Raw genomic sequence first — 19,060 nt, forward strand, 5'->3', positions numbered from 1 at the left:
TGGGCCCCTAGAATGCCAGGGCAGTATAACTACCCCACAAGTGACCCCATTTTGGAAAGAAGAGACCCCAAGGTATTCGCTGATGGGCATAGTGAGTTCATGGAAGTTTTTATTTTTTGTCACAAGTTAGTGGAATATGAGACTTTGTATGAAAAAAAAAATATATAAAAAAAATCATCATTTTCCACTAACTTGTGACAAAAAATAAAAAATTCTAGGAACTCGCCATGCCCCTCACGGAATACCTTGGGGTGTCTTCTTTCCAAAATGGGGTCACTTGTGGGGTAGTTATACTGCCCTGGCATTTTCCAGGGGCCCTAATGTGTGGTAAGTAGGTAAATGACCAGTGAAATCCAAAAGGTGCTCTTTGGAATATGGGCCCCTTTGCCCACCTAGGCTGCAAAAAAGTGCCACACATGTGGTATCTCCGTACTCAGGAGAAGTTGGGGAATGTGTTTTGGGGTGTCTTTTTACATATACCCATGCTGGGTGAGAGAAATATCTTGGCAAAAGACAACTTTTCCCATTTTTTTATACAAAGTTGGCATTTGACCAAGATATTTATCTCACCCAGCATGGGTATATGTAAAATGACACCCCAAAACACATTCCCCACCTTCTCCTGAGTACGGAGATACCAGATGTGTGACACTTTTTTGCAGCCTAGGTGGGCAAAGGGGCCCATATTCCAAAGAGCACCTTTCGGATTTCACTGGTCATTTTTTACAGAATTTGATTTCAAACTCCTTACCACACATTTGGGCCCCTAAAATACCAGGGCATTATACCTACCCCACAAGTGACCCCATTTTGGAAAGAATAGACCCCAAGGTATTCGCTGATGGGCATAGTAAGTTCATGGAAGTTTTTATTTTTTGTCACAAGTTAGTGGAATATGAGACTTTGTATGAAAAAAAAAAAAAAAAAAAAATCATCATTTTCCACTAACTTGTGACAAAAAATAAAAAATTCTAGGAACTCGCCATGCCCCTCACGGAATACCTTGGGGTGTCTTCTTTCCAAAATGGGGTCACTTGTGGGGTAGTTATACTGCCCTGGCATTTTCCAGGGGCCCTAATGTGTGGTAAGTAGGTAAATGACCAGTGAAATCCGAAAGGTGCTCTTTGGAATATGGGCCCCTTTGCCCACCTAGGCTGCAAAAAAGTGTCACACATCTGGTATCTCCGTACTCGGGAGAAGTTGGGGAATGTGTTTTGGGGTGTCTTTTTACATATACCCATGCTGGGTGAGAGAAATATCTTGGCAAAAGACAACTTTTCCCATTTTTTTATACAAAGTTGGCATTTGACCAAGATATTTATCTCACCCAGCATGGGTATATGTAAAAAGACACCCCAAAACACATTCCTCAACTTCTCCTGAGTACGGCGATACCAGATGTGTGACACTTTTTTGCAGCCTAGATGCGCAAAGGGGCCCAAATTCCTTTTAGGAGGGCATTTTTAGACATTTGGATACCAGACTTCTTCTCACGCTTTGGGGCCCCTAGAATGCCAGGGCAGTATAAATACCCCACATGTGACCCCATTTTGGAAAGAAGACACCCCAAGGTATTCAATGAGGGGCATGGCGAGTTCATAGAATTTTTTTTTTTTTGGCACAAGTTAGCGGAAATTTATATTTTTTATTTTTTTCTCACAAAGTCTCCCGTTCCGCTAACTTGGGACAAAAATTTCAATCTTTCATGGACTCAATATGCCCCTCACGGAATACCTGGGGGTGTCTTCTTTCCGAAATGGGGTCACATGTGGGGTATTTATACTGCCCTGGCATTCTAGGGGCCCTAAAGCGTGAGAAGAAGTCTGGAATATAAATGTCTAAAAAATTTTACGCATTTGGATTCCGTGAGGGGTATGGTGAGTTCATGTGAGATTTTATTTTTTGTCACAAGTTAGTGGAATATGAGACTTTGTAAGAAAAAAAAATAATAATTCCGCTAACTTGGGCCAAAAAAATGTCTGAATGGAGCCTTACAGGGGGGTGATCAATGACAGGGGGGTGATCAATGACAGGGGGGTTGATCAATGACAGGGGGTTGATCAATGACAGGGGGGTGATCAATGACAGGGGGGTGATCAATGACAGGGGGGTGATCAATGACAGGGGGGGTGATCAATGACAGGGGGGGTGATCAATGACAGGGGGGTGATCAATGACAGGGGGGTGATCAATGACAGGGGGGTGATCAATGACAGGGGGGTGATCAATGACAGGGGGGTGATCAATGACAGGGGTGGTGATCAATGACAGGGGTGGTGATCAATGACAGGGGTGGTGATCAATGACAGGGGGGTGATCAGGGAGTCTATATGGGGTGATCACCACAGTCATTGATCATGCCCCTGTAAGGCTTCATTCAGACGTCCGGATGCGTTTTGCGGATCCGATCCATCTATCAGTGGATCCGTAAAAATCATGCGGACGTCTGAATGGAGCTTTACAGGGGGGTAATCAATGACAGGGGGGTGATCAGGGAGTCTATATGGGGTGATAACCACAGTCATTGATCATGCCCCTGTAAGGCTTCATTCAGACGTCCGGATGCGTTTTGCGGATCCGATCCATCTATCAGTGGATCCGTAAAAATCATGCGGACATCTGAATGGAGCTTTACAGGGGGGTGATCAGGGAGTCTATATGGGGTGATCACCACAGTCATTGATCATGCCCCTGTAAGGCTTCATTCAGACGTCCGGATGCGTTTTGCGGATCCGATCCATCTATCAGTGGATCCGTAAAAATCATGCGGACGTCTGAATGGAGCTTTACAGGGGGGTAATCAATGACAGGGGGGTGATCAGGGAGTCTATATGGGGTGATAACCACAGTCATTGATCATGCCCCTGTAAGGCTTCATTCAGACGTCCGGATGCGTTTTGCGGATCCGATCCATCTATCAGTGGATCCGTAAAAATCATGCGGACATCTGAATGGAGCTTTACAGGGGGTTGATCAATGACAGGGGGGTAATCAATGACAGGGGGGTGATCAGGGAGTCTATATGGGGTGATCAGGGGTGATTAGGGGTGATCAGGGGCTAATAAGGGGTTAATAAGTGACGGGGGGGGGGGTGTAGTGTAGTGTAGTGGTGCTTGGTGGGACTTTACTGAGCTACCTGTGTCCTCTGGTGGTCGATCCAAACAAATGGGACCACCAGAGGACCAGGTAGCAGGTATATTAGACGCTGTTATCAAAACAGCGTCTAATATACCTGTTAGGGGTTAAAAAAAACACATCTCCAGCCTGCCAGCGAACGATCGCCGCTGGCAGGCTGGAGATAAACTCTCTTACCTTCCGTTCCTGTGAGCGCGCGCGCCTGTGTGCGCGCGTTCACAGGAAATCTCGCGTCTCGCGAGAGGACGCGCCGGCGCGTCCAGGAGGAATGAATCAACCACCTCCAGGACGCGTCTGTGCGTACAGCGGTCCGGAGGTGGTTAAAGTAAGTTAATAATGACATTTGATGACCTTTTCTAAATTACTATATATCAATTAAAGGGGTTATCCGAGTTATTTTTTGGTTCTTTCTATATTTCTAACTAGGCAAATATAACAGCTTTCCAATTCACTCACTTTATCTCCAGTGGCTGGTTTCTCAGATTTCACTGAGGGTCACATGACCTGTGATGTCAGCTTCTCTCCCTGCTCTGATAATGTTCATTTACCAGCCTGTAAACGGGACGTCACTGTGCTGGCCACGCCCCCTTCACTGCCGGGCTGTCTGCTCTCTCCTAGGATTCTTAACCCCTTCAGCTGCACACTGGGTAGCTGCAGCAGTGACAATTCTGGGCACAGGAGCTGAAGGACTAGAAAGAGCATTGCACAAGGTAGGGGGAAGATCCTGTGTGTATTAGCAGTGTCATTATACAGCTGGGACTTGTAGTCCTACACATACAACATGCTGCAGAGTCTCCCAGCACTCAGGGCAGCTCTTGTATCCACTCCCTTAGCAGTGTCATTATACAGCTGGGACTTGTAGTCCTACACATACAACATGCTGCAGAGTCTCCCAGCAGGCAGACATGTCACTCAGGGCAGCTCTTGTATTCACTCCCTTAGCAGTGTCATTGTACAGCTGGGACTTGTAGTCCTACACATACAACATGCTGCAGAGTCTCCCAGCACTCAGGGCAGCTCTTGTATCCACTCCCTTAGCAGTGTCATTATACAGCTGGGACTTGTAGTCCTACACATACAACATGCTGCAGAGTCTCCCAGGAGGCAGACATGTCACTCAGGGCAGCACTTGTATCCACTTCCTTAGCAGAGCAGGGGGAGGGGCAGAGATTGTTTTTATTGCATGTAAACAAAGGGCCAGAAAAGAACCAGGGAAATGAGGAAATAGATATATTTTTTTTGCATAAAACTTGCTTAGCTCAGTTATATATTGCTGCCCATCAGATTTTCAGTGCTATATTTTTTTTTTCATAACTCGGACAACCCCTTTAATGTTTTCATGTACTGTGCTGTGAAAAAGTATTTGCCCCCACACCATTTCTTCTATTTACATTAATTCCTACTAATTTTAATATAAGATAAAGACAAAACGCGCAATCTCCCATCTGAAAACGAAATTGTCCAAATAACTTGTAGTGCTACCACTGGCAGTAAAAACTGTAATCAAACATTTGTAAAGAAAAAAAAAAATTGCAATCTGTCTTTTACATTGCTGTGGAGGAATCGTGGCTCACTTTTCTTTATAGAATTGTTTTCACTTATGACCTCTGCAACATGTTCAAAACTTTATTTTATTGTATTATATTCTGATTATTAATATCTGTACACATCTGCTGGGGACACATGCCCATTAACCACTCCCCCTTTTAGCCCCACCTAAATTGGTGTTTTGGCGGTTTTTTGTGTGTATATAAATGCTTGCGTATTCTATATGCAGTGTTATGTACCTGATGTAGGGGAACTATTCCCCGAAACGCGTTGTACTTCTGCAATAAAAGTATCTCTTCAATATCACCATTTGGATTGGATTTTTGCGCCCTGGGATATCCTATCCACATACTTTTATTTTCACTCAGTGTCTTTCTCATTGTGAAATCATTTACAGTATATTGACCTTAGCTGAGGAAAGCATAGCTTGCAGTTATTTAAGATAGACTGGAGGAGTCATACATGCTCTCTTGGTGAATTTTAGTAAGCCAGTCACTGCTAGGAAAATTCACTGCTGTTCCAAGGCTTTATTTGTGGATAATGGCTCTTAACCAATTGCTTTTCAACCCTAAACTGGTAGATCTCAACGACTTTGTTTTGCATCCATATTTGAATCTGTTCAGAAGGTGACATCAGATGCTGCTTTTTGAGACCTTCTAGCCTGCCTCTTATTGCCAAACAGGTTCCACATAAGTGATGTTTAGATTCTACAGGTCTGCCAGTAGTCTTGCCTGGGTGTGACTAGTGAAATGAAACGCAATCGCTAATTGAATTGGTTTATGTGGTTGATATAGTAGCAATTACTTTTTCACACAGATCCAGGTAGGGCTGAAGAGCATGTTTAATTTATTATATGAAATCACCATTTAAAGACATTCATTTGCATTTTATTAGGTTTTCTCTGTCTAATACTAAAAGTAGGTTTATGATCTGGAAATTTCAAGAGTGACAAATATGGAAAAATAGTAGAAATTAGGAAGGAAGCAAATACCTTTTCACACCAAGGTATATGACAACTTAAAAAGAATCAGTTCCTGGTTGAAAGAAAACTTATAGTAATTGCTCACCTGCATGCCACATTTCATGAAATAACACCTTTTTACATTAAAATATGAGCGAAAAAGTGTGCTTTAGGTGCTAGCAATGATGTGTATACACAACGCTAACAAGAAATAATTAATTTGTATATGTGGCAAATCACTAAAAGGCCTTTGGCTTACCGAATCCAAAAAAGAGAGAAATTATTGTAATTAATTTGCTATACAAAGTATGTAAGCAGCTGGAATTGCCTGCTGGTGACAGGGATATCATTTTCAAAATAGCATAGACAGAGGGTTACTGTACAATAGGAAGTAATCTATGCTGCTGCACATAAAACCGATCTCTATGTATGGATCCTGTGCAGAAGTTCCTTTTGAATTCAGGCAAAATATAACATAAAAAACTGTATAGGCCTCGGTAGGAAATTGGGGGAAAGACAGAGATACTGTAGGGCCCTATATAACGTAATGGGTTGTGAATTACTGTTCTATACAACCTTTAGGACAAGTGCCTACAACATAATTTTTCTGTTGGGGTTGGTCCTACTCTGAAAAGTAAAATGTAATAATAAATTAATTTAAAAAAAATGAATAAATTAACATAAATTAATAAAAACAATAAAATCACAATATATTATATATTCTGTTTTTATTTATTTTATTTTTACATTTTACTTTATCCTTATCTGTTTAAAACCAAATTTGTACATAGGAGACTGGCTGACCTGCTTGGCAGCTGAAGGCATCTATGTTGGTCCCATGTTCATATGTGCCCGCATTGCTGAGAAAAATGTTTTAATATATGCAAATAAGCCTCAAGGAGCAGCGGGGGGTGTTTCCAGTACACCGAGCGACTCTGCTCTCTGCAACTGCCATGCCCTCTGCACTTTCATTGACAGGGCCAGGCAGTGTAAACAATATGGCGTCTGGAGCTTCAAACTGTAAAAATCCTACTCATTAGTTCTCTGCTGTTCTGTTTTGGCTCCCTGGCTCACTTCACTGGTCCTCCAGCCCCAATCTTTACATGAACGAGGTCATGTGTGCCACAGCAGCCAATGAATGGCCGCAGCAGTGACTTGTCCCCATTCAGTCACAACTGGGTCATGTGCCACTTGGTGATATGAAGCCCTTTAAGGATTGGAACAATTTTCCTGTTTTTTCTTCCTCCTTGCCTTCCAATAGCCATAAGTTTTTTACTTTTCAACTCACACTACACAGTTTTCAGAGTACAAGTTGTATTTTTTAATGTCCCCATTTAATTTGCCACATCTTGTATTGAAAAGTAGAAAACTATTTTGTGGATAAAAAAGAATGTAATGCTGACTTTTTTTTTACATTTTGTTCTTAGGGCAGTCACTGTGTGCTCAAAATTACCATATTTTCCAGACTATAAGACGCACCTAGGTTTTAGATGGAGGAAAAAAAAGTAAACAAAAAAGTAAAATACAGTAATGAGAGAACTGTCATCACTGTGTCCTTCAACGTTATGGGGCACTGTAGTTGAGAACATCAGTGGATGATACACTGTTATGGGGGATCTGTGGATGATGCACTGTTATGGAGATCTGTGGATGATGCACTGTTATGGAGATCTGTGGATGACACACTGTTATGGGGGAATCTGTGGATGATGCACTGTTATGGGGGGAATCTGTGGATGGCATACTGTTATGGAGATCTGTGGATGACACACTGTTATGGGGGGAATCTGTGGATGGCATACTGTTATAGGGATCTGTGGAAGACACACAATTATCGGGGTATCTGTAGATGGCACATTGTTATCAGTTCAGTTTATTTCTAGAGAGGACCCTATGCTGCCATCACTTTGAGACCTGGGTGCTGCCATAATGTGCCCAGTGAAAACAGTGGCTACATAGGCTCGGGAGCTGCAGCAGCTCTTTGCTCTGCCTGATTGCAGGGAACCTTTTTAATTACATCCATATACACATTATGGATCTATATGGCACACAGCTGTATTGTAACGGGGTTCCGAAGGTGCACTCGGTCCCCCATTACCCGCAGACCTGTTGCTTAGCTTTGGGAATGAGGATCTGTGTTTGACCTCATTCCCAGGGCAGCGTTACTAGCTGGGTGGCTCCCTGCTCCTAAGTCTGCCTTGAGCTGATCACTCGGTGCTCGACTGGTTGGCCTGTCGGTCATGTGATGCTGGCCACGTCACATGAACCTCACTCCCCACTATAAATACAGGCAGCCTGCTGGACACAGGTTGCCTGTTAATTTAGGTTCCACCTGTGATTTGGTCTTTCCTGGCGTACTTACCTCCTGCTGAATTCCTGACGATCCTCTGCCTGCTCCTTGTGTACTTTGCTGCTCTCCTGGTATTCTGACCCCGGCCTCCTCTGCTGACTCCTTTGGTACTTCACGTCTCTCCTGGTATTTATGACCCCGGCTTCTCCTGACAATTCTCTGCTTGCTCCCTTTGTACTTTGTAGCTTTCCTGGTATTGACTCGGTCCGTTCACGTCCTGTTGTTTGTCTGTCTGTCATCCCTGCACTTATTCCAAGTTAGGGATTGCCGTCCAGTTGTCCCCTGTCATTAGGACTCGCGAGGCAAGTAGGCAGGGCCAGGGGTAAGGGTGGAGCGCAGTGGTCACTTCCCTCCCCCCTGTGTGTGTGTGTACGCGACCGTTACATGTATATAGCCACAGACAAAGCATGCTACCTAAGCATTTGTATTCTATGCTCATGGGCATGGTCCAGGTGGGGCAGCTGGGAAAAGCACTCTCTCCAACACCCACTCTGCATCTTTGACCAATGGTTCTCCAGCTGCACAAGCTGAGACCAGACACAGAAATCCTCCTACCTCGTGGCTGTGGCAATGAAGACAGAAGATATGTGAGGTACTGTATCTTTCGCGCACCAGGGGCTGAGGGCGAGGGTGTCTCCAGATGTACTCTGTCTGTGCATCGCAGACCATTAGCCATTATCTCTATCCAGCACAGCAGGGCAGCCTGCAATGTGTATTGCAGAGACCCTGCTGCTCTGTAATGATGCAAATTGTTAAGCGAGGCCAGGCTCCTGCAGACCACTGCACTAGATAAAAGATCAGCTTCATACCATAAGATGCACTGAGATTTTGACCCCTTCTTTGGGACAAAAAAGTGCATCTTACAGTCTAGAAAATATGGTACCTTTAGCCTAGTTTCACACTAGCGCTAGGGATTTGACGGGTTGTTCCAGCAGGGCTTACTGTGCTGGTCAGTATGATCTCTCCTTCTGTAACTCGTCTTGTTCACGCTTAGTGCAATTGTCTGTATTATGTATGTATACACCTTAGCATATGTATCGCACCATGGAATGAATGGTGCTTTAATAATTAATAATAATAATAATAGTTACAGTGATACCAAATGTATATAATTATGTTTTACACATTTAAAAAAAATAAAAATAATTTGAATATTTTTTTTTGTGTCACCATATTCTAACAGCTTTACATATATTTTCAGCTAAAGAGCTGAGTGAGGGCTTTCTTTTTGCAGAGAGAACTATAGTTTTTATTGCCACGATGTTGGAGTATATATAACTTTTAAACACTTTTTATTCAATTTCATCAGGGGGGCAGCATGATCAAAATACAGCAATTCGGGCATTTTATTTTTCTGTTGCGGTGTTCGCCATACAGGATAAACACTTTCATATTTTAATAGCTTCTACATTTTTGGACATGGCGATGCCAATTATGTTTATTTTTTAATCGTTTTTTGGGGATTTTTAAAAACCTTTGAACATGAATTTGTTCAATCACATACTATAGACTGCAACGTTTTACCAAAAATTTTGCAAAATTACTGGAAAGTTGAGGAGTCAGAGCTGTTACATTCTGAGACATAAGTGGTGGCTGGACAATATGTTAATAAAGTCTCAGAAGTAGTCAGAGCTCTGCACCAAACTAGTTCTGGTGTTGAAGGAGTTACCGTAAGTAAGTTAGTGAGTAACCTGATGTTCATTTATGCCTGACAAAACCTGGAAGACCTTTAAACAGTTTGACCCAGTCCCTCCTGCATTTCCATTCTGAAGGATGCCACTTAAATATCTCCAGGAACACATGATAAATGAATCCATTAGGATTGTAAAGTGGACTGGGTAGATACAGTAATTCGGAGTCCTAGGGCTCAACCTTTCCTTCATTGTGTTTTTAATGCATGGCAGATGTGTACAGGAGATGCACTGTCACACAAAGTCATTTACACATGATAATAAATGTATGTGAATGTAAAATATAAACTCTCTGTTTCCATCCCGTCTTGACTGATGTGACCTTACATAAGACAATGTGGAATAAGCAGATATAAAAATGGATTTAATGAGTATTGATTGTAGTTTTGTGTTCAGATTTGTTCTTGCGCTTGAAGGGGTTGTTTCACTTTGGCAAATGGCATTTATCATGTAGACAGAGTTAATACAAGGCACTTACGTGCGAAAAATGCAGTACATCTATGTAAAATTTTGTTTATATTTGTGCATTTGCCTCTTCCTACAGTCCATTTTAGCCCTGTAAAATGCATCCGTAGGAGAGCTAGATAGGACTAAACATGGCATCAGTATTGTGACCATCACAAGTATCAGGTGGCCTGGCTTGCAGTTAACTGCCCCAGTATCTGTCAGGTAAATAGTAGTGTATTGAGGAGCAGCATCTCATCATGTCATCCATCATGTTTAACAATATGACAACATCATTTAACATTATTCAGCCATTTTACAAATCACTACAGACAGGCACATAATGATATCGTTACTGTAATAACTACAATAAAAATCATGATTTCACCACTAGTCCTATTTAATTATCACATAAACATGTCCTGTGTGCTGACCCAGTACGTGAATGTCATGTAGCACTGCTTACCAAATATCAGGGTGTAAAGAGTGTCACATGACTGATGCCATGTTTCAGTTAGTCAGGGACAGGGAGAAAAAAAGCGAGTGTTAGTCACTGGACCTTCAGGTAGAGGGTCCCGGGATAACTTCGCAGGGCGCCAAGAGGAAGGCAAAAAAACGAACAGTGTATGAAAAATAAGAGAAAATTCTATTAAACAAATGTGTTTCTTAGTAAAGCATAGGTGGGCAGGCTGCCAATGGTCTCAACCTAGAACTCAGGGAAGCTTCCTCTCCCCCACCCTGGCTTTGGAATAAAAGAAAAAGTTCAAGATACACTGTCGAGTGTTTGCTGTCCTATTCTGACATTTTTACAGGCGATCCAGGCGCAGGAGGTGTGGTGTGGGTGTCTTGAGCTTTATCCCACATTACCCTCTTGGGTAAAGTGAGTCACTAACATTTTGGTTTTGATTTTATATTTTAATATATTATATCAATATCTGATTAAATATGAATCTATTCTGATGGTGCACGCATTTTTCTATATGTGTAAGTATTGCTACTGAACTAGTTTATATAGATTATATTATACGGGTCTCTATGATCCGCTTCTTAGCTCCTAGGGATTCTGGCGCCTTCTCCTTTGGTCTTTTTTAGCGTGTTTCACGCACCACTATTCTCATGTTTCAGTTAGGCCATGGATGCATTACATAGGACTGATTCATGGGCTATACCATTCTTCTGCATATAGGGGTCAACCATCTAATATAAGAATGGTATGCATGCAGAATTTTAAATATGTATATATTAGAAAATGGTATAATTTCCTATTATAAAAAAAAAAAAAAAAAAACATAAACTGGAATGCCCCTTTCAATAGTACAAATGAAGTGGTGCTTTTGCTCTATTTTTGCAACTTTATGGATTCTATTAAACACCAAAATGTATTATTTCTATTCTGTTCAACATAGAAAATGCACATTTGAAATCAATTAAAGTGGCTTGTTGGAAGTGATATGAATCAGCATGGTTCCCCAAAGAGAAGGCAGGGATGGTTTTTCATCATCCTGCCTTCCCCACTGCTCTATACACAGCACTGCCACTTCCGGTCCAGAAGTCATGTGATTGTCCGGGTCAGGAGTTTGCGTGAGCTGCTGGGTCTTAGCAGACCCAGATTAACTCTGCAATGAAGTTGTACAACATCTCTGGAGGCTGAATTCCCCTGTAACTGGGGATACTTTGTCAGTTCCAGATACAGTGAAATCAGAAGTATTTATTTTAATTTTTTTGCCTTTTTCATGTAATGTTAAATGTCACCAAAGGTTTTGTATGACCGACTGGGCTGCACAAAATGGAAAAAATACCAGAAAAATACAAAATTAATAAAAAATGTATAAAATAATAAAAGAAAATACCAGCACATGCCACACTGCAGCTTCTAGCCCAGCCCCAGCCACCATAATCCTAACCTATACATCCCATATATCAAAATGACCATTATGGAAAAGGAACATAATAAAACATATTTTAGTTACACAATGCGCTATTAACAAAAAATAAATAATTGGAAAATACTTTTTTTCCTTTTAAAAAAAAAATCAAAACATAAAAATGCTTAAATAATAATGACATAAAAATAAATCCCCATGGATCACTGAAAAATGGAGTAAAAATTATTTGTACAACCAATCCAAAAAGTTATGACTTTCACAGATGCATGTACAAAAAAAATAAAAAATGAAAATGTGCCTGGTCAGGAAGTGCATTATAAGGCCTGGGCTTGATGCTGTTAAATACACATCCAGGATAAAAAATAAAAAAAACATTAAAAAGCAGTATGTGTTATGTGTGTTTGTTTACTACTTTTTAATATGTTTTAACCATGGATATTTAAAGGGGTTGTCCGGGTTCACAGCTGAACCAGTGCATAAGCTCCCCTTCACTCATTTACCATGTATGAGTGGAGCATTGGAGCATTTCTAGCTGTGATATTCCCTCTTGCCCTGCGTTGCATAGAGCAGGACAAGGGCTGTTTGTTTATTGGCAGTGACGTGCCAGTTTTTTTCTCAGTATGCTAGGCAGAAGGGACTAGCAGTGACCCCCGATGACGTCACCGGCATTAATGGGCGGTCTTTAGAGCTTCCCTACCCACTCTAAAGACTGCCCATTTGTGCGGAAGTCTCCGCCTAGCATGTCCATGTGAAGCCCAGTACATCAACGGTAGTAAAGAAAAATCCCTTGTGCAGGGCAGGGCAAGGTGGTGCACTGGAGCAAGAAATGCTCTTATGCTACACTCATACATAGTAAATGAGTGAAGGGGAGCTTATGTCCGGGTTTAGCTTTGAACTAAGACAACCCCTTCATTAAATATAACATTTATATATAATAAATTAATAAACTGTACCTTTTGAGAAGAAAGCAAGCTCTTCCTCTGTTATGACTTTATTATTCTCCATGTGTTCTGTATAGAGAAAAAGAAGGGCACATGCCTGGACACAATGCTCAGGGAGAAGACTCCTGCACAAAAAATAAAATCCCTCAATTATATACAGATAGTCAATTCTATATTTACAAAAAAAGGAACAACACATGCATCTAGATCAGGGGTGCACAGCCTACCATTTTGTGTGGCCCCCAATCATCTGTTAACAAACATGTATGTCTGTGTCTTGTGGCTGCTCACGTGTATTTTTCATGTATTCTCCCATTAGATGGGAGCCCTGTAACTGTAACTAGACATTAATGGTATATACTGTGCGTTCAATATGCCATAAATACAGTATTTCAGTTGTTAATGCCCCTTTAAATTTAATTTTCGGCCCTTGATGTTAGTTCATTCTGACAATGTGGCCCCCAACCAGAAAACATTGTGCACCCCTGGTCCAGATGGTGGCATTAAAAGTGGTAAGTCACACCAGTGGTGTGTGTCTCATAATAAATAAATACAAATAAATAAAATGATGTAAACTTCATTTTGCAGGCCAATATTGTTTGCTTCTCCTTCTCACTATTTTTAGGTTAAAAGGGCAGCAAGGTCTTCAGGTTGGATTCATCTCTCTGTTTTGTGAAAGGTCTGCCCAGTTTACATTGATTATGGATCATAGGATCTCAAAATCATCGTCAATGGAACAAAATACTATGGGGTAATTTATTAAAGCTCCAGTTTTCATAAAAAATGTTCAACCTTTTGCCCTTTTACACGGTTCTCACCACAAAAGTGTTTGGGAGGGGCAGGGCCTACATATTCAAAAATTACTTATGCCATTTTTCTGAAGGAAGTTACACATCCTTCTAGTTGGCAAGGTTGTCAGATTTTGGCTCATAGACCTACTGAGATGCGTCAAAATTTTTAATAAAGTACTGTATTAATAAATTTGGCACCTCTCACACCACCACAAAGTAGATCAACATTGGAATTATAAATGCCTATATTTATAAATTCACCACTTTCCTTTCTTTGTAATATCAAATATCTTTACTTGAGATGTAAGGTACAGTATTAGTATGAAAACAGCTCAGCAAGTATTTTCAAGCTTGAAATTGCTATGATAAGTAGCTTGCTGTTTCATCTACTGTCATATTTCATCAATAATAGAAGTTGACTGAATGCATTAAAAACAAGAAAAGCTTAAATGCAATTCTCATTTAACATAAAAGCTGAGTATATAATTGCTTATGTACCAAGGACCAATGATTGTAATTAGAGATGAGCGAATTTCATATTTTGAAATTCGTTCACACTTCATTTGGTGGTAAAAGGTGAACTGCATTAGGGATTCCGTTACCACGGACCATAACGCAATTCCATGACAGAATGCATAACGGAATGCCTTTAGAGGCATTCCGTTATTCATTCCGTCATAATAGAAGTCTTCGGGCTGCAAAACAGATCCGTCCCATATATAGGGGAGTCCTCTCCTGCATAACGGAAACGGGATCCGTTTTGCAGCCCATAGACTTCTATTATGACGGAATGAGTAACGGAATTCCATCGAAAGGCATTCCATCATAGAACTGCATTTTGGGCTGCAAAACAGATCCGTCCCGTATGTAGGGGAGTCCTCTCCTGCATAACGGAAATGGGATCCGTTTTGCAGCCCATAGACTTCTATTATGACAGAATGAGTAACGGAATTCCATCATAAGGCATTCCATCATAGAACTGCATTATGGTCCGTGGTAACGAAATCCATAACGCAATTCACCTTTTACCACCAAACGAAGTGTGAACGAATTTCATAAGAGGAAATTTTCTCATCTCTAATTGTAATAGATAGGAACTGGAGAGACATATGCACTGTATTTCAGAAACCAAGGTTGCCCAGTAAAAATACTGACAGCCGGAAAAATAATTGCCACCAGTCAATAGGTTGGATAAAATATATGTATGTCAAAACTTATGGAAACCTGCGAACGTTGGAATAGATCTTATATCTTAAGCTGAAAATACATATCAGGGAAAAAACCAAGCCATAAGAAGGAAATAATTGCCTGTAGAACTGGAGACGGGTACACAAAAGTCTCTGCTGCACTGAAAGTTCACAAGAGCACAGGAGTCTCCATAATCCTTGAATGAAAGAAGTATGAAAGAACCCAAACTATTCCTAGATCTGGTCTCCCCACCAAACAAATTGAGGGAGAAGGGCCTTGGTAATCACTCTAGTTGAGCTCCAGAGATCCTGTGTGGAGATGGGAGAACCTTCCAAAAAGTCAACCATCACTGCAGCACTCACTAATCTGGGCTCTATAGAAGAGTGTCCAGAAAGAAGCCTCTCCACAGTAAAAGACACTTGAATGCCTACTTGGTGTTTGCCAAAAAGCATGTGAGAAACAAGATTCCTTGGTCTGCTGAAACCAATAATGAACTTTTTGTCCTCAATTCGCCATGTAAGGAGGAAAAAGACACTACTGATCAGTTGCCCAATACCATCCCTACAGTGAGGCATGGCCGTGGCAGCATCATGCTGTGGGGATGTTTTTCAGCAGCTGGGACAGGGAGACTCGCATCATACCCAAGAAGACTGAAGGCTGTAATTGCTGTAAGTACTGAGTAAAGGGTCTCAATACTTATATCAATGCAATATTTAAGTTTTTCTTTTCAATAAATTAGCAAGGATTTCAAACATTGGGGGACATTTATCAAAACTGGTGTAAAGGACAAATGGCTTAGTTGACCATATCAACCAGTCAACATTTTTTTTTTTAAACCAAGTTTGATAAATCTCTCCCATACTTTTTCCACTTTGTCATTATGGGATATTCGGAGTAGAATGATAGGGAATAATTTTTTTTATTTTTTTATGTAATTGTTAAAAGTGCTTGTTTTTAGCATTAGAGGTTTTACTGTTACAGTCACCATGTGATAATAAGGAAGGACCTGTTAGCACAGCAAAAAAAATAATATAGTAGGAATTTAATAAATACATGTAAGCAATGATGTCTAACACGTGAGTAATTTTTTACATTATTTAATTTTATTTTTTTACAATGTGCTCAAGGCAGGAGGCCCTCACTGTCACTCACTGCCCCAAATTAAGAGTAAGGGAATTTTTGGGTGTAAGTAGAAAGTGGTGTGTCACTGGTATGTACCGTCACTGACTAAGAATTGTTGTTAATAAGATTTATTATTTAATATATGTTCTACAATGTGTAACAGATATGTTTCCAGTTGAGGACTAATTTATGTTATACTGTCTGTTTTTACTATTTACTCTAATACTATAAGCACAATTTTGGAGATGAAGTTCATTTGAAAATTATTATTCCTCTCTTGAGTGCTATATAAAACAGTGCATAAAAAATGAATCTCATTTTAAGTCCCACATGCGTCATAAGTAGAATGTATGTTTGGCTTTTACAAATATAATGTGCACTTCAGCTAAATGCTAGGGAACCACATAATGTTCACTAACCAGACTTATCACATTGGACTACTAGAATTATGATTTAATGACCTAAAGCAAACATTCACTAGAGAGACAGGTGTTATTATCTAAATAATTCCAGTAAGGCATAATAGTGATTTTGTATCTCCCAGGATTTGAAGAACAAACTGGTTTATATAACAGTTTACAGTAATATGTGACTGCTGGACTATTTATGCCTTATTTTGTCTATAGCCACCCTGACAATGTGAAACAATAAAGGGAGACATATTACCAGGGATATAATACACAGACGCTGTTGTAATCTAAATCCAGCAGAGAGAGCCAAATTAGAGATGAGTGAATGTGTTGAAATTTGTTTCATGTCCGATTTATCTAATTCAGGGATGACCATCCTGCGGACCTCCAGCTGTTGCAAAACTACAACTCCCAGCAGGCCTGGACAGCCTACAGCTATCAGCCTACAGCAGGGCATGGTAGGAGTTGTAGTTTTACAACAGCTGGAGGGCCACAGTTTGAGCATCCCTGATCTAATTTGTCTAAATGTGCCCTAATTGATTGTACATAAATCAAATATGCTCCAAATTAATCTCTTAGGACTCAGAGGTCTCCTAGGGTCTTTTACATCTCTTTGTTTTCTCCTTTTAAAAAAAGGTTAAAAGAGTCGGGGCTTGGGCCCCTAATGTTTTGTCCCAGGCCCGAATGTACTGCCTGCCAGATAGATACAACTGTATTGCCGACCTCAGGACGGCAATACAATTGAATCTAATGCCCTGCAAAAGATGAAGGACCTGTGATGACATCACGGGTAATGTGACCAGTTCTATATGCAGTAGCTGAAAAGGACCTGCAATGATGTCACCATCATGTGACCAGTGCAGGAGAGGATGGCTCAGCAGTGAAGAGAAGTCCTGGGAAGAAGCTGAGGTGAGGTCTGCTACATAAGGAGAGGTAAGTGAAGGGGTAGATTACTCAGTGTGAAAGACAGATCAATGTTGAGAGTTGTAGTTATTTAATTGGGACTGTATGTTAGGGCTGAAAAGAGGGAAGTTATTTACATGGGACTGAAAGTTGAGGGGGTGATGTTATTTACATGGGACTATATGTTGAATGTGGCTGTGGCAGGAAGTGATATTATTTACATGGGACTGAATGTTGAGGGGTAATGTTATTTACATGGGACTGCATGTTGGAGTTGGCTGGGGAGGGGGTGATTAAATTTACATGGGACTGTATGTTAAAGGTGTCCAGGGGGGAGTGATGATATTTACATGGGACTGAATATTGAGGAGGTGATATGTACATGGGACTGTATGTTGAAGTCGGCTGGGGAGGGGGTGATGTTCTTTACATGGGATTGTATATTGGAGGTGGCTTGAGAGATGGTGTGATGGTATTTACATAGGACTGTATTTTTTAGGGGGCTTTAGATAGAGAGGGATGTTATTTACATGGGACTGTATATTGGAGGGGGCTGGAGAGATGGTGTGATGGTATTTACATGGGACTCTATGACAGAGGGAGGGAAATAATGTTATGTACATGGGACTGTATGGTTGAGGGCCTGAGGAATTATAATTTCTGAGGACACTAAACGGAGGAATTTAACTACAGGGGGCACTTGTCACGCCCTGCCATGTGGGTGTCCTGAGGAGATCTGTCAGAGTTGCTGCACGTTACTTGATCTGACAGTTTGTTTTGTTGTGGGTTTGAACTGAATCCCACCTCCTCCCAGCTGTTCTTTAGGTAATTGGTGAGGCTATTTATTCCTCCTTCTCCCTATAGCCTTTGCTGGTTATAGTTCTGCCTTGTGTGAGCTCTGGAAGTTTGGTGGATCGTCTGCTCCAACAAATCTCTAGATAAGTCCTTTTCCCTTTTTTCCTTCTGTGTCTGTTTTTACTAGGCCTCTAGGGTGACGCTAGCTCCTTCGGTTGCTGAAGGAGCTGGGTGTCCCTTTTCCTCTTCCCTACAGCTGAGAGTTTGGTTCAGTGTGTTATAGTCTTAGGTACGTGGGCATGTGCATATCTACCATTGAGATATGCACATGGGCATAGCAGCCTAGGGAAAGTGTTTTAGGGATTGCTAGGAGGTGACCCCTTTGTTCCCTAGCATTTGGGGCCTAGTCAGTTGTTTTGTTTGCCTTGTCGTGTTCTGTTTCCTTCCTTACCGTGACAGCAATGCAGGGGCCATTATAAATACTGGGAGCGCTTCAGGACGAGCATTATAACAGTAGGCGGTAATATAAATACTGGGGGCACTGTAGTACCATTATAACAGTAGGGGGCGATATAAATACTGGGGCACTTCAGGGTGAGCATTGTAACAGTAGGGGGCATTATAAATACTAGGGGCACTGTGGGGGAATTTTAAACATTAGGCATTCTTATTACTACTGGGGCCTCTATAGATCTGCATTATTTCTACTAATAGCATTATGGGGGGCCTTATTACTACTGAGGGGTCTGTAGAGATCTTTATTACTACTGGGGGAACAATAGGGGGCCTTATTTATACTGGGGGCTCTGTAAGGGCATTATTAACACTAGAGGTCTCTACTACTAATGGAGGCACTCTTGGGGAACTTTATCACTGTTGGGGTCACTGTAGGGGG

General features: G+C 41.1%; 1 protein-coding gene across 1 annotated transcript in view; it reads right to left on the minus strand.

Moving 5' to 3' along the window:
- Positions 1–19,060, minus strand: part of LOC120993823 (dynein beta chain, flagellar outer arm-like) — a 585,582-nt gene that overhangs the window by 153,459 nt on the left and 413,063 nt on the right. The window contains exon 81 of the mRNA XM_040422290.1: positions 12,964–13,081. Within this exon, the coding sequence (XP_040278224.1) occupies positions 12,964–13,081 (118 nt within the window). The remainder of the gene's footprint in view (positions 1–12,963; positions 13,082–19,060) is intronic.

The sequence above is a fragment of the Bufo bufo genome, chromosome 3 (genome assembly GCF_905171765.1).
Source record: "Bufo bufo chromosome 3, aBufBuf1.1, whole genome shotgun sequence".
Taxonomy (NCBI): Eukaryota; Metazoa; Chordata; class Amphibia; order Anura; family Bufonidae; genus Bufo; species Bufo bufo.